A 27950-nucleotide genomic window follows, 5' to 3' on the forward strand; every position below is an offset into this window, starting at 1 on the left:
ACATTTAGATGATATGAAGATAGATTAGAGCAAAATATAACTCCCAATAAGTCAATTAAGTCCCAATAATTAATACTTGTCAAGATACAAGTCATGTCTGTTTAGGTGGAAGTAATGTACATACAATAGTGAGCCTGTTATTAAGGTGTATAATACCATGATATAGAGCGTTTCACACTAGAATTAAGCCACTAAAAATGTTCTGTAATTGTCGCTTCACCCTTTGCCCTTATTGAAAATTTTACTCAAAACCAAGAAAGTAGGTTGTCGAAGTTTTGGAGTGATAATTGTTTAAATTCTTACGGAATCGATCTTTATTTCACCAATGTGATATAGCTTACAGGCAGCAAAAGTACACTGAAAGTGCATTGAACAACAATTTATTTTGTTATTCGTTACCTTTTCAACAGAGCAAACTTTCAAATTATTTCACGTTTTAAACAATGCTTTAAGACATCTTTGATGGACAGTTTGAACAAATAGGTTTATTACTTAAAATGTTTATTGCCCCAAAAGCGTGCAATGTGTCAGTATTTTGTTATGCAGGTCTGTCAAGTAGTTTGTAAATATTGAGGTTTTTTTGCGTACACTACCAGAAATAAAATTAATATGAAAGCAGGAAAGGCAAGTAAATAATAATATTGGCAGTTTATCCCAGTTCATCCTTAGAAACTTTCAAACGTTTTTTGAAGCCATCGTATGTCGCTTATTGGTGACCTTGAAGAGCCTGTTATCCTAACATGCCCTTGAGTAGAATACTTATCACAATAAATTTGACACTAACTAACAGTTTACTGTCTTGTTTATGTGCACTGCATTGTCAACTATGTCTGTCAAAATATCCCTATTACGCGCCACTGTACACGTCATTCCCAATTCGTCTCTCAATATTCTCCACAGTGACTTAACATCATTTGGGAAGGAAAAAGCGCAATATCTGAAATAATTTTCTCATTATGACCGTGACAATCAACGTCCAAAAGCTAAGAATTTATCACTTCATTTAACTTTTAGTAGATTTTTTAAAACTTTTATAAAAATGTTTATTTAAAGCAATCAACATTTTGTCATTGTATGATTCGCAAATGTAAATGAACGTTTGAACTGGTTGTTAGCTGGTTCTTGAACTTAACTAAAAAAAGCCAGCAGTGGAACTGAATAAGATGACGTCATTACGTCATCAGAGATAAACGTCACGTTCAACTGCTTGTCATTGGACACCCACTTTAATTAAGTGATTGAGCTGATTGGTTGACAGTTGATAGTTACCATGACGTCATCATGTTATAATGTGGCTGATCTTGATCGGTAGTTCACAACCATCCTACTACGGCTGCTACCATTACTGTTGTTCTTACCTAACTTACTGCCTTTGCTGCTTAGCTACTACTTCCACTACTAAAGATGTTACGAAAAGTACCACTACTTCTTATCCTCCTCTTCCTCGTTGTCTTCCTTCTCCATACCCCTCCTCCGCCTTCTTCTTCGACAGATACTGGTACTACTACACACTACTTCACCACCAGATTCCTATTGCTGCAGCACCCAGTGGTACACTGCTGTCCAGCTACTTCATCATGTTCATGGAACTCTAGAGTACCAGTGTGGGTACTCTAGAGTTCACACATCGGAATCACATGCACGGTACACACACTGGTACTCTAGAGTAGTCACAAAGAAGCAGGGCAATAGCCACAAAGTAGCTGGGCAGCAGTGTACCTCTGGGGTCAGCATCAATAGGAATCTGGTAGTGTACGACTGATGCTATCAGTGTGCTTACGTTTGTACATCTACGTGAACAAGCATTATAAACATTTATGTGTTGCGTTCCTTCATTATTATTATTTATCATCATCCTCTTATTTCTTCCGCACATCTTCCTTTTCTTCCACCTCTTTCTCTTTCCTTATTTATTTCGCTCTTGATTTATTATCACTCTTGTTTGTCGTCTTCTCTTTTTTTCGGAGTAACTTTCTTATCCGATGACACCCAGAAGCAGAAAAACACACATTGTTTTCGCTTGCTTCCCTGCCCATAGCAATCGCTTTCGCCGATTAATAGATACAAAATAAATCCTCTTATATCCTATCTAAACACGAACTAACAAGACATGAGGGTGAACGGTCAATACCAAATCAAATTATCACTGCCTTTACTGCTGTCATTTTCATTTCTGAAATGTTTTTCTATTTTGGTATTTTCAGTTTATAAGAGGGGAAGAAGGCACGTATTAATTGTCCTAAGTACTAAATTGTCAGGAATTAACTGACATTCATGATTAAGGAATAGTTCCTTTTCATTATACTTCAACAATATTATTGTATTTCTTCCTTTCCAATGATGATTACTCTTCCTGAAGATTATACAATCATTGGACATTAGGGAAATAGATTTTAACATTATTTTTAGCACTCTAATACAATTAAGTATATTTCTCAGTATTAACCTATACTAAAAATGTATCGTAATACAATTTATCTCCGCTTCGTCTCCCTGTTCCATATCATATATATTATTTTCATCATCTTAAATGTACGTAGACATGTTTTAACAAATCCAAAACACCATCCACGCTTTGCACTTTTACTATTCAACCTTGTTTATCATATTGTGTAAAAACGATCCCAGCTTCATGAATCTCAAATGAACCAATAATGAACCAACTTTGTCAAATAAAAAACTCGTTTAAATTTCATTGTTTATGTACGAGTGCTCTCATATGGATGGTGATATCATGATTTGTTTGGATTGCCTATTCATGATCATGATTTCATTCACGCGGCCTTGAAAGTACATATAAAACGTGTACCTTTAATAATCTTAATATCACTAAAAGAAATACAGGTTATAAGCCCATCTCGTCATGTTGTATTTTCAATCACTAAAAGTACAATAAAAGGCACATTTTTTGTAAAGGATAAGATGAATTGGGCTATTCCAGAAAATAGATGCACACCCCCTATAGAGGAGTTCGGATATCCAGACTTTTTGGCCAGTCGTGACTGTTGGAAATCCAGACTTTTAAAGTGACAAAAAAATCCGCCAGAAAAATAGTTTAAAATCAGAAATCCTCACTTTGAGAGCTCATTTTCAACATTTCCGTGATTTTTCCTTCATTTGATTTGATTTCCAAGCTTTTTCCAGTTACATTTGCAACTGGAAATCCAGTCGTTTTCAGAAAGCAGACTTGGAAATCCGGACATTTCTTTGATTGAAAATTTACTCCTCTATAGGGGGTGTGCACCTATTTTCTGGAATAGCCCATTATCGCAGCGGTATCCTCGTGTCATCCTTTTACTGAATCATATTCCAACTCATACAGAATCAGGACATCCCACGTTTGCTTAACAGCTATTTTATAAAGGCAACCTGAACATGAAAAGTGTGAATTGCTTTATACTTCTTGTTTGTTCTCCATTACAAGAAGAAGGGGAAGGCCGAGTGTAATTCAGTTTGTTATTGTAGACTCCTTTTTTTCTTTCTTTTCTTTTCTTTCTTTCTTTCTTTCTTTTTCTTTCTTTCTTTCTTTCTTTCTTTCTTTCTTTCTTTCTTTCTTTCTTTCTTTCTTTCTTTCTTTCTTTCTTTCTTTCTTTCTTTCTTTCTTTCTTAATTTCTTTCTTTCTTTCTTTCTTTCTTTCTTTCTTTCTTCTCTTTCTTTCTTTCTTTTTTTTTTCTTTCTTTCTTTCTTTCTTTTTTTCTCTCTTTTCCTCTCCTCCCTTCTCTTTCTTTTTATTTTTTTTCTTTCTCCCTTTCTCTTTTTCTTTCTTTCCTTCTTTCTTTCTTCTTTTTCTTTCTTTTAAATGTTCATTTATTTATTTATTTATTTATTTATTTATTTATTTATTTATTTATTTATTTATTTATTTATTTATTTATTTATAATTCCAAGTGAGATAAAACCAATCCAATGATTGGTAGAGTGTTATCTATTTATTCTTATTTCATTTATTTATCCATTTATTTATTGTTAATTAAATTATTATTTATTCAATCATCTATACTAACTAATTTGTATTTTATTTATAAGCAGTACGTATCTATTCTGAGTACTTTTTTAAAATTATTTATTAGCAGTGAAAATGAATAATATAAATATGCAATGATTTTACATTTTCGTTTCGACATATTCTACAAGTCCTTCGTGTCTGTATTCAACAGGTTATTCACTACCTGAATATTTTGTACCAGGGTATTGTTAACACGATATAATTTTGTTGTGTACACCCTGGTAACGGAAACCCTCCGTTGTTACCGTCGTTTTAATTCCATTACACATTAGTCAATTCAACTTTGTCAGGTAGTCATTATCAACCTAAATGGCTCGGTAATTGATTGAATTAAGTAAGGTATACGAGTCAATTTTTCAGTGGTTATTATTAATTTGAAAACGCTAATAGCAAGGTCCACACTACCATAAATCATGTTATACGCGCCTGAAAGAACAAATTTTCTATGGTGATTATTAGCTCAAAACGCCCAACAGCCAGGCATACACTACCATTACAGAAGACGGACGACTGCACTAATTAACTTAACTATCCTATCTTGTAATAAAAAGGGGTCGAGCTCAAATTAGCAATCAAACGCTAGTGTATGTGAGTAGGTTATAAAAGTGAAATCTTTAAAGGGGCATCCAGATATATATATATATATATATTTTAAAGGAAGGGTCCAAGATAAGAGTACAAAACTGTGTTACTACAGCAAAAGAAAAAAGTGAAAACTGGATAAATATAACCACATTGGACGTTGCTTCACATTTACCCTGCTTTAAACTTGTAAACATATTTAAATTTTAATCATATATATAATAGCTCATATTTATCATTAGAGAATGAATTTGGAGAAAACCTTCTGATAATTACAAACACTCGCTGAGCAGCAAGACCTTCCCTCTAAGCTTTTAATCCGATAAGCTGATTATCTACTTGTTTTCATGAATTGGAAGACATTCTTTGATGTATTACTGAGCTCAATCATCTGAAATTACTGGAGCGTGAGCCACCCAGGCTGGTGGCTCAGTATAGTATTTTATTAACAGAAGGTTTTCTCAAAATTCGTTTCCTAATGATTGCGGTATTTATTCAGAATGCGTTTGCGCGAAAATACACAGTAGGGTCAATTATAATTATTGGACAATTCTATAAATAAGCAAAAGGGCAAGCAAGATGCAATTTCTTATATTGTAGTTTATCCTCCAATGTCTGTATTTAGGAATTTGAAACTTTAAAATGAATCTTATTCCAGTAATTTGGTGTCAGTTATTTCTAAAGCGGCGTCTATTGTGGAGATCAGTGCATTGTTCCCACAGTTAAACTGTTAAAATTTAAATCTACATTGACCTATTTCTGATGTTGCATACTTTCTTCTGTGTTTAGATTTTTATCGGGGATTGTTTTGATAAAGTTCATGTTTAACAAAAGCCTACGTGAAATAACCAAAGTGTGTCAATTTCAATTGGAAATAATGAGCGTTTGAGCTTACCTTTCGGCTCTTCAGTGATAATGATAATGGTACATAATGAATTAGCAAAACATTACTTCATAAAGAAGACGCTCAAATGGCATTTTCAGTGGCTAAAAAAGCATTGATGCTTTTATATATAATTTGTACTTTTGCGCAAATGGCATTTGCAACACAAATTGGATATAATGGATTGAATGCGCGTATCTCATGCCGTCCTAATACTTTGAAACTTTCTTAAACTTCAAACCATTTAGGTATTACGTAAATGTCACAAAACACCCGTTTGCAATTTAGGACGTTTTCGTCGAAATGTGGAACGCTTCTGTGACCCATGCCAACTTTCATGACTTTAATTGTTCCAATACGGATTTGCCATTCAATAGCCCACTTATCAAGGCTCGTTCATGTTCATAGCATTTTAAAATTACATTTTAATTTTTAACAACAGTAATAAAGTCAATCAATCAAGCAAAAGCGAAATAGCGCTAGCCCTTGCCTTTCTGGTAATAATCTTCTTCCTTTGTGTCCTCACACTCTAAAACACCATTGGTGAACACATCTTTGAGCCCCTACATTGATTTTGTGAAGGGTTAGCAACTATTTTAAACTGTTGCAATTTGGTAGTTCACAGCTACTTGCAAATGGTAGTGAGCTTTGGCAAAAATTGCATTGATCATTTCATAGCGAGTATGTACAAGAATTCAAATATCACAAATATTGTTTTGTAGGTCTTGTGGTTCTTGAATTATGTTTTTAAGAGGGCTGAAACAAGAACTCTTTTGTAAAACGAAATTGTGTGATGGGTGGTTGCCCGTGTTTTCCTCATTAATATTGTATTGGTTCCAATGTCATGATAATTTTGTTTTAGGTCAAATTGAATTGTTGCTTCGTATTTCACTTGACAATTTTTTCATGAGTCTGTGCAGCTGGAGTAAATAATTAAATAGACAAGAGTGCGCGCTCCACGTCTTGTTATGTTGATGCAAGAAGTGAAAGAATAGAAAATGAGAAAGGGTACATAAGGAAAAACAATATGCGACGATTTTGATGTAAATTTACCTTCTTGATCCTAGGTTTGTGATAAATTTGATAAATAATTCAATGTCATCATGATGAGAAGTACTAAACAAGTATATAGCAATGCTGTATGTATTGTTTGGTTATTAGGTTGTACTAAAAATAGCAATGCGGATACATTACACATGACATTATATAACTATAAAATCGGTACTAAATATCCTAGGAACCATGAAAAAGGGGCTGGAGTAGAAAGTACACGTTTAGGTTATAAATATGAGCTAAAGTGAAGAAGACACACAATAACATAACCTGTAAAAATATCTAAAAACGACATGGAATGAACAATAACAGTTAAAAGCAATGTATTTGTTTTTCTCGTGATTAGCTATCCTATTTTGGCTTTTACGTGGCTTTGGTTTCATAACCTAACCAAGGTTATCTCAACCCTACAACTATATTCTTAAAATCAGACCACTCGCGACCCCATGTCAATGATATTTTGTATCATGTGCAATCTTACTCTTCTGTAGTCTCGCTATATTATATTATTTGAACTCATGACCATATTTGAGTGCGCAACCAACTGTTTTTGGTACTCATGTCCTACGTAAAACCCCGTCTACAAGCATATAGAGTGCTTCTGATGAAAGCTACATTTATCCAGGTGCCATTATGGAGTTTGATCAAATAAATTACGGATCCAAGCATATACAAACAAGTATTATTTTAAGACCAATCTATTGTATTGGTATATTTACGCTTGCTTCGAATTAATTTAGCTTTCATAAAAAACACTATGCTTGTAGACGGGGTTTTATGGTATATTAAAAAACTATTTACAAAAAATAAAAACTATTATTACACAGATAGAGCAACAACAACAATAACAACAAAACTCAAGTGAAAGTGCACAGACCCATGTGTATCAATTTCACTGCATTATAACTGTCAGAACTAAACGGATGATATTTATTATTCTGGTAAAGGAATAAACGCAGTACACAGGTAACTTAAATTAATTGGCTTATAAGCAATTTATAGGCAGCTTGTCGAAGTAATTAAAGCCTCTTTGAAATATTAAAGCACAGTTTTAGACAGATGATTCAAGACATTGGTTGACAATAAACACTTTTACTCATCAAAATAGAAATTGGAAAATGAATACACCTATATTGATAACAATCACCTGTTTTCCAGGACTTTGTTTGATCAGAAAGTCAAATATTTATCCAGATGATTGGACAAGCGCAGTAAATCCCTGGATGTATTGACTTACGTGACCTCCGTAAACGTTACAAAGTACTGTAATTATTACTTTCGCTTATTGTTTTATAAATTAACTTGACGTGTCGTCTCTTTTTCATTTTTCATTTTATTTTGTGCCTTTATCGTAAACATTTTGTTTCACTTTCACCGCCCAAAATAGATATCTTACTTATTCGTATTTTCGCGTGGCCCGGTTTTTTTTATCTTACATTAAGTCCTGCCATTAAGGTTATTAATTATTTTAAGCTGTTGTGATTTGGTAGTTCATAGCATCTTACGAATGGTAGTGAGCTTTGGCAAAAACTGCATTGCTCAATTCATAGCGAGCGTGTAGAAGAATTAAAATATCACAGGTATACTTTTATAGGTGCTGCGGTTCTAGAGTTACGTTGTAAAGACAACACTTTTGTAAAACGTACATAACTCATTAACAACAATAAATTAAGCAAGTTTGCAAAGTATACGATTTGTAGAATGAACTTTTGCAAAACATCAAGGTGTTATTTTTCAATAATATATTGATCTAGATAATGAAATCGATTTTTAGGTTGCTTCGACCAACACTACCTCGTCTACCCTTAAAGCAATACGTTTACAAATTTTGAGTTGCATTTCTGCAGCGGTTTTGATATGAGAAGTAGAAACGTGTACTCTATAACAATTCCCCATAGTACATATACACTTCCGGTGTGGTAACTACAAATCAGTACGTTTATGTTCACACCATTTAAACGAAACATATCTCGGGCATTAAATTTCACTGGTGGTAATGAGAAAATATGAGCTTTCTTCTGATACCAAAATCTCAGTTTTGATATATAAAAATGGAGGACGAGGCTGTCGATCGGGTCACGCACCTTTAATATGTCTGCATTAATTACTGTGGTACGGTAAATTCAATGATTAATCCTTATCATATCAATGAGGAGTGGTTCCCACCCTAACGGTCCTGCTCTGCTGCACTAAAACTAAAAAGTACCCAAACGCATCTAAGTAATTGTAGGACCAACCGTTGTGCTCAATATAAACGATACACAATAACACTCTACCTTACCAAGGGGTATGGTATGTGCTTGCAATGTACATGGGTATGGGTGATGTTGCTATAGAGATCTACCCAGAGATCTTACAAAGTGCACTAATTATATTAATAGTATGGGCTTGAATCTTTGGGAATGTTAAACATTTGACTGTCTTCTATTCTAAGCCAATAACCTTACGACAACCTGATGTTTAGAATAAAATTAAATTATGCCTATTTACACTATGAACATAATCGAAATCGCCTAATCTGAAGGTTTGCAGAAATTATGACGTCATAAAAAGCATACCGTATTGGTACTTATTTTGGTATCAATGGAAATAAAAGACAATCAGAGAGGGTTGTAAGAACCTCTTACGGTGAGAACAAATTTGTTATCCGCAGATATCGAATAATCTGTTGTTGCAATGGAAGTGTTGAAGGAACTCTCCTTTAAGAAAAACAACACAATCGACATGATCAGAATTGACTTGTTTGTTACCGTTTCCTATTTCATTAACAGCTACCTAGATTTTTATGTCAAATCTCTACAAAAGCTGTCGCTGATTATAATAGAGACCTATTAATCAGCGACAGCTTTTGTTAGTTAAACAGAAAGAAAAAAATCTCCACACCTATATTTTGTCGATGCTCATGCTCATGCAAGTAACTGAAGCTAACTGCTATTCTCAGCAAAGCGTATTCAACATGCAACAACCACCGCTCCATTAACGTTAAGAGAGATTGCGTATTTTCCGTTCCTATTTTGTAAATGTCTGTTTCTGTTTGTTAGTGTCTTTTTGTTTTGAGATTGGCCTCCCAATTCACTGACCTATTTCTCCTTTTAAGCACAATTGTTATGCACAGTTATATATGACCGTTTTTAGAAACGACTGTATCTTATTTCGTTTGCTATACATTTTATTTTGAATTCAATGGATGGCTGAACTTGTTTGGGGGCTGCACCAGATGGTTTAGAAAAGCAGCTGTATGTAAATTTAAGGTGGTTTATACAACGGACGCCAGGGACAAGCGATAGGTTTACAGGGTGTATCAAATATATTGGAACCCACCAGTTTCTAGTCATTAAGACTGCCACATTAGAATGCAACATAATAATAGGTACCTAATTTGTAGATTTATTATAAAGGTCATAGAATTCTATGATCATGCAAAAGGATCCACTGCTGCATTGGGCAAATTCCATTTGAAATCCATACACCCCGTATGGAAGACATGACCTTAATCTCCAACACAGGGGGTGTAGATTTCAAATGGAGTCAACCATTAAGGTAACCCCATTTGAAATTCACACTCCTTGTGTGTAAGGTCATGTCGTCCATAGGGGTGTATGGCCGATTACAACTTTAACAACGCATTTGCATAGACATTAAAACTTATGGGTATCAATTATTTTGATACTAATTAACGTAATCATAAATCTTTTCTTGCAAAACAAGGTATACCTCATTTATTGATCAGAGATCGATCACGTATCGCTTGTTTGATCTCAAACTTATTCGTAAGATGGGCAGTGTATTGTCGATTTTCAAAGGAAAGAGAACTTTAAAAACCACCCATTATGAGATATTATTTCTCCTTAGTCTATATTGACACAGACAAAAATGATAAGACTTTTTATTGACCGACGAGCTAAAGCGAGATCTATTGACGTCGTAATAGGCAGGTTATGACACATTTTGTCACAATATTTGCTTCCATTTTTCGTGGAAAATTATAAATGGTGTTTTGCTATTTCTGGCGTCAAATTTACACAAAATTCCTGTTTAACAGTTTATTTATAACAGCAAATATTACCGGGTATGGTGTATATAGTCAATTGCTTAGGTCTTATTGGTTTGGTGCTGTGTATTAATATTATTTTCTAAATTCAGTTTATTTTGAAATTTCTACACTGCGTTAATAATTTTGAAATCCGTTCAATGTTTCCTCGCCTGCATGATTTACATGCAAAATGGCATTTGCTTGCCATACAGCAGAAATCCTAATAAGGTCCAACAGATATAATGTTCACTTTTCTAAGGAAATTTACAATTCAGAGTGCATAAGACTGTTTGGAGCACTGTAACACTCTCACAAGTAGTAAACATTGTTAGCTTAGATTTCTCGCGGAGTAGCCTTAAAAATGGTTGAGTTTGTTTTCACAGTACAGTGAAACACAAACATACTAAGGGGACAGTTTAAAACATTTGAAAATTGTTTAATGCTCTCTGCATAGTCGGCAATAATTTTCTAGATAAATAAACTGTCAATTCTAGGCATTTTCCCCAAGGTTCCGATCAAAGTAGATCTTTGGAACTGTTGTACCTAGTGATAAACATCTTTGTAACCATTCAATGTTTTGATCAAGTCTCAAGATCAAAATCTCAAAATAAATTCATGAAATTAACATTGATTCTGTCATTGTTTGCCGATAATAACTAATGACAGATTTATAATTTTAACACATAGCTGGCACTTAATTGGAATCAGCCAAATACTTTCAATTTTGAATATGCCACAAATCCATGTTAAACGGTCAAGATTACCTTTTTTTAAATAATTTTTCGGCTTAAAATGACAGAAACCTTTCCTGGCAGTTATTACGTATTGGGTTACGTATATTATTTCAAAAATTTTGTTAATTTTGGTGAAGATTCAAATTTTAACGTATGGCGTTAAATGTCAATAGGCATATTTTCATGTGGAAGACCAGTAAATGAAGGTGAAACTGCTTCTGCTATACGTCTCTGTTATTGTTTTATTGTTGATGCTTTCAACGAACTAACATACACTCTGTACTTTACCAATAATTCTAACTTAATAGAAAAATAACAAAAAATAAAATGTAAGTCCACCACTTCGCACAGGTGCTATTCAGAGGATGATTTAAGGAAGCCCCATCATGCACTGTAAAAGTGTTATCACTAGAGTTTCAACTGCCACTTTACTTTTCAAATCCCATTGAATTCTGTGCAAAAGATGTTGTTTTAGAATTGTGTGTGTGTCATTATTACTTGGTCGATTTCAGATCTAAAGTGATGTATGCATAAAGGATAATTCACACCTTCTGTAGATAACATAAAATGTGAAATCGACCAGCTTTTTGAAGGTGTTTTTATTGTAAATATATCTGTCCAAATTCAAATTTAATCATGCACGTGTATGCAGTGGGCGGGCAGTGGTGTCATTTTCACTCACACAGCTATGCTAACCGCAAGACTTACTGGGTAGTGCTTAAATCATCCTCTGGGTGCTATTACACACTATTACAGGTCAGTTACCGATTTAATGACGGAAGCCCTTTGTCCCAAACAAAAGGTACCTCTCGATGAATAGCTTGGCGGAAACTCTAATAGGCACAAAGGAACAATATGCGTTATGTAATCTATTTCCCCTCCTTTCTATATCTAACCTCCTTGCCTATCACCATGTTACGCCACAGTACTACCACACACAGCATAAATATGCATAAACCAATAGGTATAAAACGTAGTTCAAAATCTGCAAGGTAAATCACAACACGCCAATAGAGCCCCTGCATGAAATTATCGATTGGCTCCAAACAAAGGATTTGAGCCGGTGTCCTTCACCGTAGTTATGGCGGTCCAGTTAGTGCAGTCCATTCAATCAAATGTTGTCATCAACCTATTTGATCGTAGTGCAGGGTTATGTGTGTGAGACGAACTGTCACGGTAGATTGCAATCATGCTTTTGTTGAATGCATTTGAGTAGTCCGCCATATTTACGGGATGATACGTCACATGCAAGGCCTCTATACTACATTCCGCAAATATACAGATGAATGCAATCTGGTCACTCAGGTGTGTCCAAATTGAACATGTTGAAATGATTTGTACAGAGTCCAACACACGGCTCCATTTCAATTGTTATACCGTTCTGGTTGGTTTATTGCATATGGGACAGTTTTAAGGTGATAGAGGGACAGGTCTCTTGTTCGATTCCACTACCATTCATACCTATCGCCTGTTTTATTGTATTATCATGCGAATTGTCCCGTGGTACCAATACGGAATGTTACGTCACAATTCTGTATTATTATTCATAGTTGTTAGATGTGTCTATGCTGTCATCGACCTGACAACAGACACGCCCACTGTACAAATAAATGAAATTCGTTTTTATAACAAAAAACAAAAACTTGTAAAAAATCGTTTTTTATGGCAAAAAAAAGAAAAATGATATTGTTTTATTAGTTTCTGTGCACATCATACATACACATGTGTTGTGGTCAAAAAGGCAACAATTTTTTTTTTACCCCTACCAATCTGACAACGAACCACCCCTTAAATAAACCATCAAAGGAGAGGACAAAATAAAGAATACATTAGAACCTTTTCCTAAAACTATAGTTGCGCCACACACCGCGCAATGAAAGCTTAATCGTGATTCTTTTATTTCAAAAGAGTTCAATGCGCGAAAGAACGTAAGTTCCTTTTCATCTACATCATAACAGAGCACAAGTTACCAGTGGTAAGTTCATGGTACGACATTGATATATTATTACTGACTACCCTGGTATGTTGTTTACATAGCTATTTCTTAGGAGTTAATTACAAAACTAATCCAATTACGTTTTGGTCTTGTTTTTGGTACAATTCAACTTGTCTAATCTCAGTAATCTGTTATCGTGATGGATAAGAACTGTCATCCGCGGCAGGTTTTGGCACGGATTCATGATATCTATTCGATAAAGCTTGCGCAAGGGAAGTTATTTAGTTTATAGAACAAAGATGATCTGGAAAGTTTGTACATACAACATCATTTGGAAATTGAAATCTCATATGGAAAGGTATGGCTTCAAAAACGATTCTCTTATAAACCATATATGCACAGTTTCCACCTCGTTACACCTGAGCACACAATTTCGTCCAAGAGTTTCCAAGCAAGCAGTGAATTGTCTCTACACAGTCTTTGATTACACTGTACGGGTGAGTGCATAGTATCATAAGAACTGCGTGAGCTTCAAGCTGGAAAATAGGCATATTTGATTGGTTTTTGTCAAAACCTCAAGTGTTTCCTTCATCCAATCAGATTTTTTTTTTATGTCGAACGAAAGCTAACACTTCCCCCTAAAACACTTTTTTTCATTAGGTCAATGTTTATAGCAAGGCGAATGTGGTAAATCTGTTGAAACGACCTATCCAAGCACGATTTTTGACTAAAATGTAGGTTTTAAAAGTCAAAACCTCATGTGATCCTTACAATACTTTTTGAGAATTTATGTCATTAAAGGAAAGAGCACACTTATATTGTCCATATACTAGCTTCATTTCAATGAGCAATGGCCAATTCTCTTTAAATTGCAAATCTTGTGCAAAAAGTTACTATTTTCATACGGTTGTATATTCAATGAACTATGACTTTGCTAAAGAACGCTTACAAATTGATATGCACCAAAACTACAGGCCAAAAAACTCAAAAAACAAAACACCCCCTCCCCAAAACACCCAAACAAATAAAAACAAAGCTTCTTCACCTGATTGAAGCGTAGGGCTTAAATCAGGATATACCACGGTATATACCTAGATAAAGCACGTGCGGAATTTCGTTAAGGGATCTGGAATGAGCGTTTTGAGCGTTTCGACAGTATTTTTTGTGGGACATGAGAGCACATCAGACATATCGAATAGCATACTGAATACGAAGAATGTGTTTCTGATATCAAATAATTTTTATTTTTTGAAATTCACGATATAATACCAATTTTATGACAAATGACAAAAATATCAATTTTTAATCATTTGCCATAAAATGTGTATTACATTGCGAATTTCAAAAATTATTTGATATCAGAAGGACATTCTTCGTATTCAGAATGCAATTCGATATGTCTGATGTGCTCTAATGTCCCACAATAGATACTGCCCAAACGTTCATACCCCACCCCTTAACGGGAGATTTATCGGCGTTACTAAGAATTAGTAGGAAATTTGTTAAAATGTAAAAGCATTTTACATGGCCATGACCATTGTGCGGTTAAACATTTTACTTATTAGTACGTGTTTTCATTTAAAGACGATGGTAAAAGCAGAATGTGACAAGTTCAAGTTTAAATTATGATTACTGATCAGAATGAGGTTTTCAATGGTTTTTAATCCTATCCAAGGTATGGGATATTGAACGCTTATGAAATATATATGAATAATTATAATGTAAAATAAATTAATATCAAAAATGACTTTATGCACAAAATCCATCAAACATAACAAATTAGGACATTAATCTAAATTGCTGTCATGTTTAAAAACATATTTCCTTTAGTTTCTTTTTCATTTAGTTTCTTCTCGACCAAGGACGTCAATTATCTAAGCAAGTGTTTGAAAGCGTTACAGCAAGCAATTAAAGCACTTTAAACTTGGTTTAAAGAAAGCACCGTGTTGTTAATGTACCGGTAATACATTACAAAATGTTCAATGAAAAGATCATTTACATGTCGAAATTCAAAAACAAAAACTACGAAAATGATAAATATTATGAAAAGGCTTGAAAAGTAAACGCGATGAAACATGTCAAAGTTTGCTTGTTATCGAAGTAATGTCAGAAAAATACTGGGAGGGGCAGCGTGACACACTTGTTAAAGTCTTTGCCTTTGATGCGAGAGGTCCCGGGTTCAGTTCCATTGTGCATACAGTACTTAATATCATTTGGAAATTGAAATCTCGCTAAAAGGACAGGCTAAAAACCTCCAAAACAAAACAAATAAAAACAAAGCTACTTCATACCACGGTAACTATGATTACCTCTGACCTAGATAGAGCACGTGCGGAATTTCGTTAACGGGTGATTTATCGGCGTTACTAAGAATTAGTCCTAATAGTAGAAAAATTGTTAAATGTAAAAGAATTTTACATGATCATGACCATTGTGCGGTTAAATATTACTTATCAGCCCGTGTTTTTATTTTTTATTATTTTTTTTTGTGTCGAGCGTATAGCATTAACAGCTGAAATCTAGGAGATAACGCTGACGAAACTTCGGCCAGGCACAAGTGACCTGGTGAACGAAGGGGGTCGCCGTAGATAGCTGGTCGGGTCATTTTAAAAATGATAAACGCAAAATGTGGCAAAATGTTGCATGATATATGATCAAAATGCGGTTTTCAATGGTTTTTAATCTTATCCAAGGTATAGGATATGAATAATTATTATGTGAAATAAATTTGATATGAGGAGAAATATCAAAAATTACTTTATGCAACAAAATCCATCAAACAAAACAAATTAGGACATTAATCTAAATTGCTGTCATGTTTAAAAACATAATTCCTTTATTTTTTTATATTTAGTTTCCTCTCGACCAAGGACGTATGAAATCAATTATTTAAGCAAGTGTTTGAAAGCGTTACAGCAAGCAATTAAAGCACATTAAACTTGTTCAAAGAAAGCACCGCGTTGTTAATGTACCGGTACTACATTATAAAATGTTTAATGAAAAGATCATTTTACATGTCAAAATTTAAAAACAAAACTACGAAAATGATAAATATTCTGAAAAGGCTTGAAAGGTAAAGCGATAAAACTTGTCAAAGTTTGCTTGTTATCGAAGTAATGTCAGAAAAATACTGGGAGGAGCAGCGTGGCACACTGGTTAAGGTCTTTGCCTTTTGTGCGAGAGGTCCTGGGTTCAATTCCCCGCAGGACCAAAATTCCGCTCTCCCCGTGGTTCATCTGGTAATGGCGGGGCAGATGATCTATGATAAAAGACCTCGTCACAGTCGGTTTCGATTGATCAGAGTAACGCCCGATTGTCGGCTACACTTGAATGTCCTGTAAAAATACGGCGGACTCCAGGTCACTTGTGCCTGGCCGAAGATTCGTCAGCGTTATCTCCTAGATTTCATCTGTTAATGCCTAGATATGCTCGACATAAAAAATAGAAAGTTCCTGTAATTATGTACGAGTCGGCGCATTGACGATTAGACCAGCGTGGCAAGGACTGCCCTACCCTTGTTGGGTCAGTTGAGTTTATTAGATTCATTTAGTTATTTTATGTTTGGTCTCACTATTGCTCTTTTGGCGTAAATTGACGTCATGAAAATATATAATATATAATTTTCAGTCATTACAACATGGTCTGAGATCAACAATGATGAATTTCATTATAAAGGTCCAATTTGATATCGGGAATAACAATTTTCTTGAGTCCACAAACATGTCAGTATTTGTGTTATTTCAGCAAACCATCATTATGTCCAAAAAGATTTTTAAAAATATTGGATTTCTAAAAATAATTATGGGAGGTTTACTTAAAGCAGGTCGGCTTTTTTGATGGAATAAATTGACAATGATATAAATGACGGGTGACATGACCGGTGACTTGTCAAACGTAAATGACATTCAAAAGGGAAGTGATGTCTTTGTTTTTCTACTTCCAGTTGTAAATAGTTGTAAAAACCATCAAAGAAGAGGACAAGTAAAATATACATTGGAACATTTTCCTAAGACTATAGTTGCACCACACACCACGCAATGAAAACTTAATCGTGATTATTTTATTTCAATAGAGTACATTGCGCAAAAGAACATCGTAACCATGGTAACAGAGGAAATGAATCCAGCGATAAGTTCGTGGTACGACATTGATATATTGCTACTGACTACCCTGGTATGTTGTTTACAGAGCTATTTCTTAGGAGTTAATTACAAAACTAATCCAATTACGTTTTGATCTTGTTTTTGGTATAAGTCAACTTGTCTAATCTCAGTAATCTGTTATCGTGATGGATAAGAACTGTCGTCCGTGGCAGATTTTGGCACGGACTCATGATCTCTATTCGATATAGCTTGTGCAACGGAAGTTATTTAGTTTATAGAACAAAGATGATCTGCAAAGTTTGTACATACAGCACTTAAAATCATTTAGAAATTGAAATTTCACCAAAAGGATAGGCTAAAAACGCCAAACAAATCAAAAACAAGTAAAACAGGCTACTTCACCTGATTGAAGATTTAGGGTTTAAATCGGGATATACCACGGTAACTATGATTACCTAGATAAAGCACGTGCGGAATTTCGTTAACGGGAGATTTATCAGCATTACTTGGAATAAGTGCTAATAGTGGGAAAATTGTTAAATGTAAAAGCATTTGACAATGACCCGGCCATGACCATTGTGCGGTTAAATATTTTACTTATTAGCACGTGTTTTCATTTAAAGACGATTTTTAAACATCAAAATGGTAAAAGCAAAATGTGGCAAGACAAATCATGATAACTGATCAGAATGTGGTTTTCAATCTCATCCAAGGTATGGGATAATTATGTAAAATAAATTAATTTGAGAAGAAATATCAGAAATGGCTTAATGCAAACAACCCTGTTTCCACCAAACATAGCAAATTAGCACATTAATGTGAATCTATTACTTTCCTGTTTAAAAAACATGTTTCCTTTTAGTTCTTTTATTTTCAGTTTCCTCTCGACCAAGGACGTATGAAATCAATTATTTAAACAAGTGTTTGGAAGCGTTACAGCAAGCAATTAAAGCACTTTAAACTTGTTCACAGAAAGCACTGCGTTGTTAAAGTGCTGATACGACATTTTACAATATTTGTCAATGAAAAGATGATTTGCATTGTCGAAATTTAAAAACAAAAACCACGAAAATATTCTGAAAAGGCTTGAAAATTTAAACGCGATTAAAAATGTCAGAGTTTACTTGTTATTGGAAATATGAAGCAATATCAGAACAATGCTAATAGAAAGTTCCTGAAATTTATTGACAACAATTACAATTTTTAGTCATAACAACATGGTCTGAGATCAACAATGATGGATTTCATTAAAAAGGTCCCATTTAATATCGGCAATAACAATTTTCTTGAGTCCACAAACATGTTAGTATTTGTGTTATTTCAGCAACCATCTGAAAAAAAAAGATGAAAATTATTGGATTTCTAAAATTAATTATGGGAGGTTTACTTGAAGCAGGTCAGATTTTTGATGAAAGAAATTGACAATGACATAAATGACGGCTGACATGCCCGGTGACCTATCAAACGTAAATGACATTCAAAAGGGATGTGATGTCTTTGTCTACTAGTAGTTGTAAATATAAACATTACAACGGTCATTCACCCAAACAAGATACTCATTGCTAGCTTATCTCAGCATCCACTGTTTCTATCCTTTTTTTATTCCAGAGCCACCGTCTTCTTTTTAGTATTCAAATCTACACAGAACGAGAAACACATCCTTAGTAATCGAACTCTTAGATATCTTTAGGCATTTGTTTTTCAAAACCACGCATACTTATATTTTAAACAAAATAAGCTCATGAAGTAAGAAAGAAGAAATTATCTTCGATTTGATTGAAGAGGATTCATTTTGACAAAACAAAGTGATTTTCTACTGACCTGGCAGTGTTAGCCATCTTGGTCAAGGCCATCATCGGAGAGATGGTAACCGCTCCTTCCTGGTTGATTGATCACCAACAGAGGGCGCAATGCCCCAGGAAAGATCGATGTGCTGATTGATGAATGTGATAGATATAAGTTGGACTTAGTCGCTCTGACAGAACTGCACTGGCCAGGCCAAGGAAGGAGTAGACACAAGAATTGGGAGATCATACACTCCGGTCCAGACACAAGCAGAAAAGAGAAAACCGTCGGCCTTTTGTTATCCCACACAGCTGCAAAATCCCTGCTGTCATATGAATGCATTTCTGACAGGCTGCTCATAGCAAGATTCAACTGCAAGCATGTGAAACTCACCATAGTAGTATGCTATGCTCCTACCAACAGTGAAACCCGTCCTGGTGATACTGCAAATAAGGATGCCTTCTATAACCAACTGGATGATGTAGTATCAAACATCCCTAAACATGACATACAACTTGTAGTCGGGGACATGAATGCTCAACTGGGAGATGATGTGAATACATGGAAACCTGCACTTGGCTGCCATGCTGTAGGGGCCCTAAACGACAATGGCATCAGACTTCTGACTTTCTGCCTCGCACATGACCTTATTGTTGGCTCCTCACTTTTCCGCACAAGAACATCCACAAGCTGACTTGGAACTCTCCAGATGGTAAAACAGTGAACCAGATTGACCACACCTTGGTTAACAGAAAATGGAGAAACTCTTTGAAAGATGTTAAAGTATACAGAGGGCTGATGTTGGAGGCGATCACAACCTTGCTATCACAACCGTCCGCTTATCTCTGGCAGTCCTGAAACAACAGAAGAAGCAGTTGAAGTTCAACTCCTCAAACCTGTCAAACAGAGACATACTTGCAAGCTTCAATGCTACAATTGGCGGCAAATTCAACATCCTTGCTGAATTGGACGATACCTCCGATATTAACGAAGAGTGGGCCAACTTCACTGATACTGTGAACTCGGCAGCAAGAGAACATCTCGGATACAGGAAAGGGAAGCAAGAAGAATGGATTTCCTCTGAATCTAGGGATTTGATATCAAGGAGAAAGAGAGCCAAACCATCACTTGGCAGTGACTATCAGGAGCTCAATAGGCAGACAAGAGCAAGTCTAAGGAATGATAAGAAAGCATGGTACAGTAAGATTGCTGATGATCTTGAGTCTGCTGCCAGAAGTAACAACATGAGAGAAGTATACCAAATGAAGAACATCTTAATTGGAAAAACCTCCAGGAGAGCATCTCAGATAAGAGATGTCAATGGCAACATCATCAAGGATGAAGCTGCACGACTTCAGAGATGGTCCGAGTACTTCAAAGGTCTTCTCAAATCTGATGAACCTGAGGAAACCATAGATTTCTCTGTCTTCACCCAAGCAGAAGAACTAAACATCAATATGGATCCACCAGTTAGGGAGGAGGTTGATAAAGCCCTTGGTCTTTTAAAACGAAACAAAGCTCCAGGAGTAGACAATATCACTCCCGAAATCCTAAAGGATGGCGGAGATGTCATCAGAGAATGGTTGCTCCGTATTTGCCAGCATGTATGGAAGAACGAGGTTACACCAGCAGAGTGGGGAAAAGGCATAATACTACCCTTGCCAAAGAAGGAGACCTCTCCTACTGTAGTAACAACCGAGGCATCACCCTTATTGACATCGCTGGAAAAGTGTTTTCAACCATTCTACTCCAGAGAGTAAAAGATGAAGTGGACCTGAAAATGAGAGACAACCAAGCAGGCTTCAGAAAGGGCCGTTCTTGTCAAGACCAAATTTTCAGCCTAAACCAGATCATTGAGAAGTGTTTGGACCAACAGCTACCCTGCCTCATTAATTTCATTGACTTCAAGGCTGCTTTTGACTCAGTGCACAGGCCCTCCCTGTGGGAAATTCTCCGCATCTATGGAATACCTCCCAAGATAATTAACATCATAAGGAGTTCATATCGGGACACAATATGTGCAGTGAAAACAGAAGGGACCCTTTCTAGCTGGTTCAAGATCATCACCGGAGTCAGACAGGGTGACATCTGGTCTCCATTACTCTTTGGCTTAGCCATTGACTTCATCATGAAGAGGGCTGTTGATGAAAACAACAGAGGATTAATCCTATTGCCAAGGAGGAGTTCAAGATATCCAGAAGAAAAGTTAGCTGATCTGGATTATGCTGATGATATAGCTCTCCTTGAAGAGACTGATGTCAAGATGGCAGAGACAACAGAAGCCATCCGTGTTACTGCCGGTAAACTAGGACTCCAGATGAGCTATAAGAAGACAGAGATCATGACCATTAGCCGATCCAATGTTACAAAACCAGCTGTTCACCTAGGCAATGAAGGTCTCATCAAAGTAGTTGACCATTTCAAGTACCTTGGTGCCTACTGCAGTGCTGACGGGTCCAATGTCAAAGAATTGAATAACAGAATCGGTAAAGCCACAGGAGCCTTCAGAGAGCTGGACAAGGTGTGGAAAGATCGTAACATCAACATGGAGACCAAGCTGAAGTTCTACAATGCTTGTGTAATCTCCACACTCCTTTATGCCGCTGAGTGCTGGACTCTCACAGAGAGGGACGAGGCTAGACTTGATGCCTTTGACATGCGCTGCCAACGCAAAATTCTTCGAGTGATATGGTCACAACATATATCAAATAGCTGTATTAGATCCAAGACCAAACAGCCCCAACTCACATCAGTTATCAGAAAGCGCCGCCTACAGTGGTTTGGCCATCTGCAACGAATGGATGGAGACCGCACCCCCAAGAGGCTCTATCATTGGAAGCCAACCCATGGGAAACGCAAACCTGGTCGTCCTAAGACATCATGGAGAGACGTCATCCACAGAGACATCTCAAGGCTGGACCTAGGGTGGACTGTAAAGGAGGCTGAGGTTGCAGCTTTGGACCGTAGGATTTGGAAGCATCTCTTGAGCCAGGCAGCATGTGCAGAAATGCATGAAGCTGACTGGTAGTAGGTAGAGGGCGCAATGTTTACCGAGAAGTGGATTGCGTGACTGTGGAAATACGCTACTTCATCTCTGTTCATGATTAAGGGAACTCTTGTTGTCCGTATCCAGATGGATTCATTGATATGGCGTGCTCCCAATCACATACTTTAGCCAGTATTTTGGCGCCATCCCAAACGATCACATGATTATGTTGATCTTGGTTAGATTGTTCCCTAGTTTCATAATGTCATACTAGTAGTTTAATTTATCTGGCGGCTTTTTATTCATTTAAACGTGTAATTTGAATTATCAGTACATTCATTTCGATTACTGTTACACTTTCCATTACATTTTCATTGCATTTTGTTTATGCTTATATAATTTATGTTTGTTAACTTTCAGTTGTATTGTTTCTTCTGTGTTTATTTGCTCTTTTAACTTTACATTGTCTCAATGTTTTATTTTCTTGTTTGCAATTGCAAATCCATGATTCGCGTAAACATCACTTAATTTATACCCAATTGCCTTTCATAAAAGTGAATCGCACGCATGCTCAGTATGCAAAACCAATGCTTAGTGTGCAAACTGCGATTTACATTTCTGCAAAAGCGATCGCGTATAAATTTAGCTTTAAACATTCAAAGGTAATAAACACATTTTCTCTTTGTGAATTGGTCACCAAACATCTTTAAACATTATCTGGGTCGGTTCAGTGACACAAAGTCAGACACCGGGAATACAGATGTTTTAGGAAGAGCGAAACAAATTCTGATTGATTAATTGATGTTGAAGTAAGTGCAATATTAATTAGTGTCTTGTGTTTGCTGAAGGATGGTATTAGTTGTTGACAAAATGCATTTAAATTTTAATTTATAGCAGTTTATACAAGGTACAGTGAATGTAGCAGAGCGAGAGAGTAATCGGAAATGAACAACACGAATTGTTGGCAAATTGCGAAGATTTTTAAAATGATTGAAAGGACAAGGAAAAGCCCCGAGGGTGAGCAATTGCCGCATAAAGCATCATCTTGTTGTCGCTGATCCTGACTCCTATAGAATTATGATTTAAAAAAACATTTTTCCCTGGGTTAACTTTTGGGAACACCCTGAACCTGCAAAGTGTGCACTGTTTATGTCTCTTGTCGCTAGGCATATCAGTATTGCAGGAAGAGGAATATTAAAACATATAATTGCATTTGCTTATCAAATTGTTTATTTTTTTAAATCTAGGATTATTAATCTATTAATATGTATTTCATCATTTATATTAATCAACATCATTGACCGTCTTTATCTTTAACATCACAAATTGTTTACCCAACCAGCTAGTTCAAACTGTCCAGTCAAATTACATCAGCATAGAAAGGATCTTACTGTTATGACGTAAAACAAGGTAGTGACTTTTCAGTGAAGCTTTTATACTGCGGTGTAGATATAAATATATTTGAAATGCTTAAAAACATCTTAAACATATCTATTGTGTAATTAGTCGGAATTACAGCGCTTTGAATCCTCTGGAAAAAGCGCTATATAAATTCCGAAATTTATTTATTATTATTTATTTATTTAATTGAAAGCAAATTGCTCTAATTTATCAATATCCATGATATAAGCTGAATATGTAAAGATAATAAAACATTAATACTCCTCAAATACCTTCACCATTTCTGTAGATATACAAATTAAGGATGACGAACGAAGCAGTTAATCAATTTGTGATTACCCAAGCGATATTTCCTGCGTAATAAGTGGACTTTTAGTGTAGATAGTTTACACGCACTAAATCCATTTTAATCTCAAAAAGTGGGTCATAATAGCCGATATATCATTTGTGGCTTTAGAGCTGATACGCTTTTATGGATGAAGACAAAGTGTCAAATTTCTCTGGTCCAATTTAAAGGGACCTGAATCCTCTGTAAATGCTTTTTGAATTAGAGCCAGTTTACGGATTTTATCAGCTACAAGAGCACTTGCGCATTGGGTAACGCAGGCATTATTTGATGGCTCCAAAAGCTAAATTAAACTTGAAGGCTCTTGAAGTGATCAATCTTAAAGATGTTGACCACTATTTATGCATGTCTCAATCAGACTGTGCGTCTGTACAGTCGGTCCCAGCACGGTCATACGTCTTTGTAAGTATAGATCGTATAAAACACATTATTAAACTTGATTGGCAACCTCTATTGATGAGTCCAAACTTAAAAGCACTATCAGTAATTCAGTGAATTATAAAACTTAAAAAACAATCTGATTTTTGCATTTTTGTAAACATAAAGTGAGTGATACAAGTTAATGATAAGACCAAAAAATATCCTAACAACGGTAAAATGACACATTTGGCCAATGTTTGAGTAGTATATATGTCCGTATTGGCACTCGTAGCTACGGCAACTTGAATGGAGCTACAAAATGATCAATATAACTGTTTTCTTCAAATTTTGCCGGTATTTTTTTCATATGAAATAAAAAAAAACCCGATTTTATTGACATATTCTTCACTTTTAAGCTATTTTAATATTTTACGCTTTCGCTGTGATTACTGATAGTGTTTTTAAATGTCAACCCTATTGCGACAACCGAATTTGTACTCTATATATGCCATTAGCAAGTTCCAAAATATGATCCGCCTGCCCTTTTTATGAGCCAGGTCATTCGAAGGTAAGGGTTAAGTAATTATTTCATACTAGGCAGGATTAGATTTTCGCACGTGGACGTGGTATGTGAATGCATCGTTTTTAGAGTGTATACCGACTATAAATTTTACATTATTGAGCAAGTCCATCACCTGCCAAAAGTATGGGTCGCTCCAAATAGATATGGAAGGTATAAAGTTTGGTACGCTGATTTGTTGGTGTTTATTGTATCCTCAGCAAACACAAAACGTTTTAAAAACGTTTTATACATTAAATGTCGGGTTATATAAAGGTCATGAAAACGTTTTAAAACGTTTTGTATGAAAACATACTACAAAAATGTACAAAAATATTTGTAAAATGTTTTTAAAATGTTTGCAAACATATGTTGCCAAATATTTTGTCAACACTTAAATAACATTATGTTAGAATATTTCCAGTAGGTTATCATAAAATGTTTTTGAATGTTATGAAAACGTTTTATACCCTCTATATACCCTTTATATAAACCGACGACATTTAAACATTTTCTGGCAACCTTTTCTAACCTTTTGCGAATGACGTCGAAAACGTTTTGTGTTTGCTGGGTCACTCTATTTCTTGTTCAATAAAATCCATAACAAAAAAGAAAAGAAAAACAACCTTTTTGGCCATGTTGTTGGACTCACGTGAAAAGCAAAGGTTATGATATTTATTTTCGGTATCGAACGACTGTCATACTCCTTGAAGACTGTCTCATAACATTATTGTTACGTGGTTCACGAGATGTGTCCTTTTCAATTTTAATTACCGCTGTCTCATGTTCACAGGTTTTGTTTTCATTGTGTTTCTTAATTAGTCTTTCAATATATTTCAGCATAGGTAAATAATTATGGAAAATAAATTAATTTTCTGACGGAGGAAGAAAGGCACCCTTGAGTTTTAACGAAATGGTACCAAGAATACTAAATTTTGATAGCCTATATCATATTTGGGTAACATAATTTTCAAATTCAATATACTAAAATAAATGTTGTTTGCTAACAAATAAACGAAAACAAACATCGCAAATTTAGCTCATTTTGGTTTACATTCTTTTGCAATCGTACATTGTTGACAGTACTGCCAAGAAAAAGACAACAAGGTCTGTAGTAATTTCACAGCAATATTATTAAAAAGTTGTTCCGGGCTCCTTTATTAAAACATACTGAAAAAACATAGTCTCATTGAAAACAATCAAACATACATCATACGTCATGTGTGTTGATATTGGAAATTGATTGACTTAAAAGTATTCATTATTTTTGTACAAATTGTTCTGATAAAAACAGGCCACCGAAACGATTCCTTCCAAAAAATTACCTCACATATAAAATAGTTTGTGTCCTTATATAGGGCGTGTACTATGTAAATACACGTTAAAAATTGTTTCCGAAATAGCAAAATTAATTAAATATTCTGAAAAAACACGGTTTATGTAATAGGCTCTCTGTATTCTGCGGTTACAATATTAAAATATTGTATAAAATGCTAGGTTCTTTTACGTTTAAAAGTTCATTTTGAAATAAATTATGTTTTTTGTTTTATGTTTTTGTTTTTGTTTTTATTATTGAGGAACTGATCCTTATTAAGCAAATTACAATTACACATCTATAGAAAGGGCATTGGAATTTTGGACCCACGCCTTTCATATTCTTAAAGGACACTTTGTGTGTCCGTATTAATAATACATGCCCAAATAACATCAATGCATACACTGTAAGAAGGCAACAATATAATACTCACTAGTAAACCATTAGATTTATGTAAAATGAATCTTAAGGGTTACATAAATTTTAAGCCCTATGAATTGTTGTTTTAAGATAAACCATTTACCCAGAAAAAGGCTAGACACAGGTTGCCCCATTTAGCCAATACCCGCAGGAATTACATTAAGCTAGAGGGATTATAACCAGTGTGTGATAGTGCATTTTGCAATAACATTTTTGTTTTAAGATATTAATTTACCACAAACAAATTATGAAGAAATAAGCTCTGCAAGAGTTTCCATTAGCTTATTAGCGTGGGCTTCGGTAATTGTCTTTATACAATACATGTACAGGGTACGGTAAATGATTATGCTTTTTCCCGTATAACCCAAGCTAAGTTATCATGCAAGATATTTTAATAAGAAGCGCAAGCATAAGCACACCCGGAAGCACACAGGAATTTTTGATTTTGAAAATACTTGGTTTTTATCAGGAGATATCGCAATTTTAAGTTATCCACCTCAGGTCACACAAGGAGTCGATCTGATTTTGTGTATGCATAGTGGCAAGTTCAACAAAAAGCGAACAACTATTTGTTCACGCCGGATCTCGGCTACGCCATTATTTACATGTAAGGGAGAAAGAAATCGCGCACATTTACTTATAATCATGAAAAGAACATGTGTAAGTACATATATTTTGAAATAAAACTATGTACTCTTTTACTTTTAGTGCAAACATCGATATAGCAAATAGTGTCTATAAAATGTTCATCCGCGTGCAACTTTGTTTTTGGTGTATTTTCCAAAATGGATCGTCTTCAAACGGCAAGATGCCTGAATGTGAAAGCTTCACAGACAACGTACTACAGGGTGTATCAAAATTAAGTATACAGTTTGAAAGATGCCGCTAGATTAAAAAGTATGAGGTCTGTGGTCAAAATTCTCTAGTTGAAAACGTAATCAACATCTTGTCCTCCTATAGCTGAAAAATCACTGGCGTGTGACCAATAATAAGGATTTGGTGGCTATTTTTGTGAACCGAGTACAAACAGCAGTTGCGCGAAGTCAATTAAAATCAAAACAACATGCAAATCACACAAAAGTCTCACCACTTTCTTTAATGCTTACAGTTATTGACAGTTTTAGTGTTAGTCTTCCACATCCCCACAATTCTTCTGTATGCAGATTTCGGCTCTTCTCAACATGGCGTTCACACCACGTCTAATGAGAAGTCTGTCCTGCCTGAGAATATCAACTTGTGCAATTATGCGTCTCTGAAGTTCATCAAGGTCTGCAGGAGGACTTGTGAAATCATTTAATGCAAACTCTGCTTCATCGCCAGTGATGAAATCTTCCAGGAAACGTAGAGAAAGGGCAAGAAGCCACTGACAGAACACAGTGCGACGTTGTAATCCGCTTGCTGAAGTTGATGTCTCCTTATCGTCTGATAGGGATGAGATCGCAAGTCG

General features: G+C 35.3%; 2 protein-coding genes across 2 annotated transcripts in view; both read left to right on the forward strand.

Annotated features, from left to right (window-relative positions):
• The window catches only part of LOC140137940 (uncharacterized), a 50843-nt gene that overhangs the window by 2128 nt on the left and 20765 nt on the right, over nt 1-27950 (forward strand). The window lies entirely within an intron of this gene.
• Nucleotides 1405-20876, forward strand: LOC140137277 (uncharacterized). Its single transcript, XM_072158922.1, has 3 exons — nt 1405-1604; nt 19234-19705; nt 19908-20876. The coding sequence occupies exons 1-3, from the start codon at nt 1405-1407 to the stop codon at nt 20874-20876; spliced, it is 1641 nt and encodes a 546-aa protein (XP_072015023.1).

Source organism: Amphiura filiformis, chromosome 17 (genome assembly GCF_039555335.1).
Source record: "Amphiura filiformis chromosome 17, Afil_fr2py, whole genome shotgun sequence".
In the NCBI taxonomy this organism is placed as follows: domain Eukaryota; kingdom Metazoa; phylum Echinodermata; class Ophiuroidea; order Amphilepidida; family Amphiuridae; genus Amphiura; species Amphiura filiformis.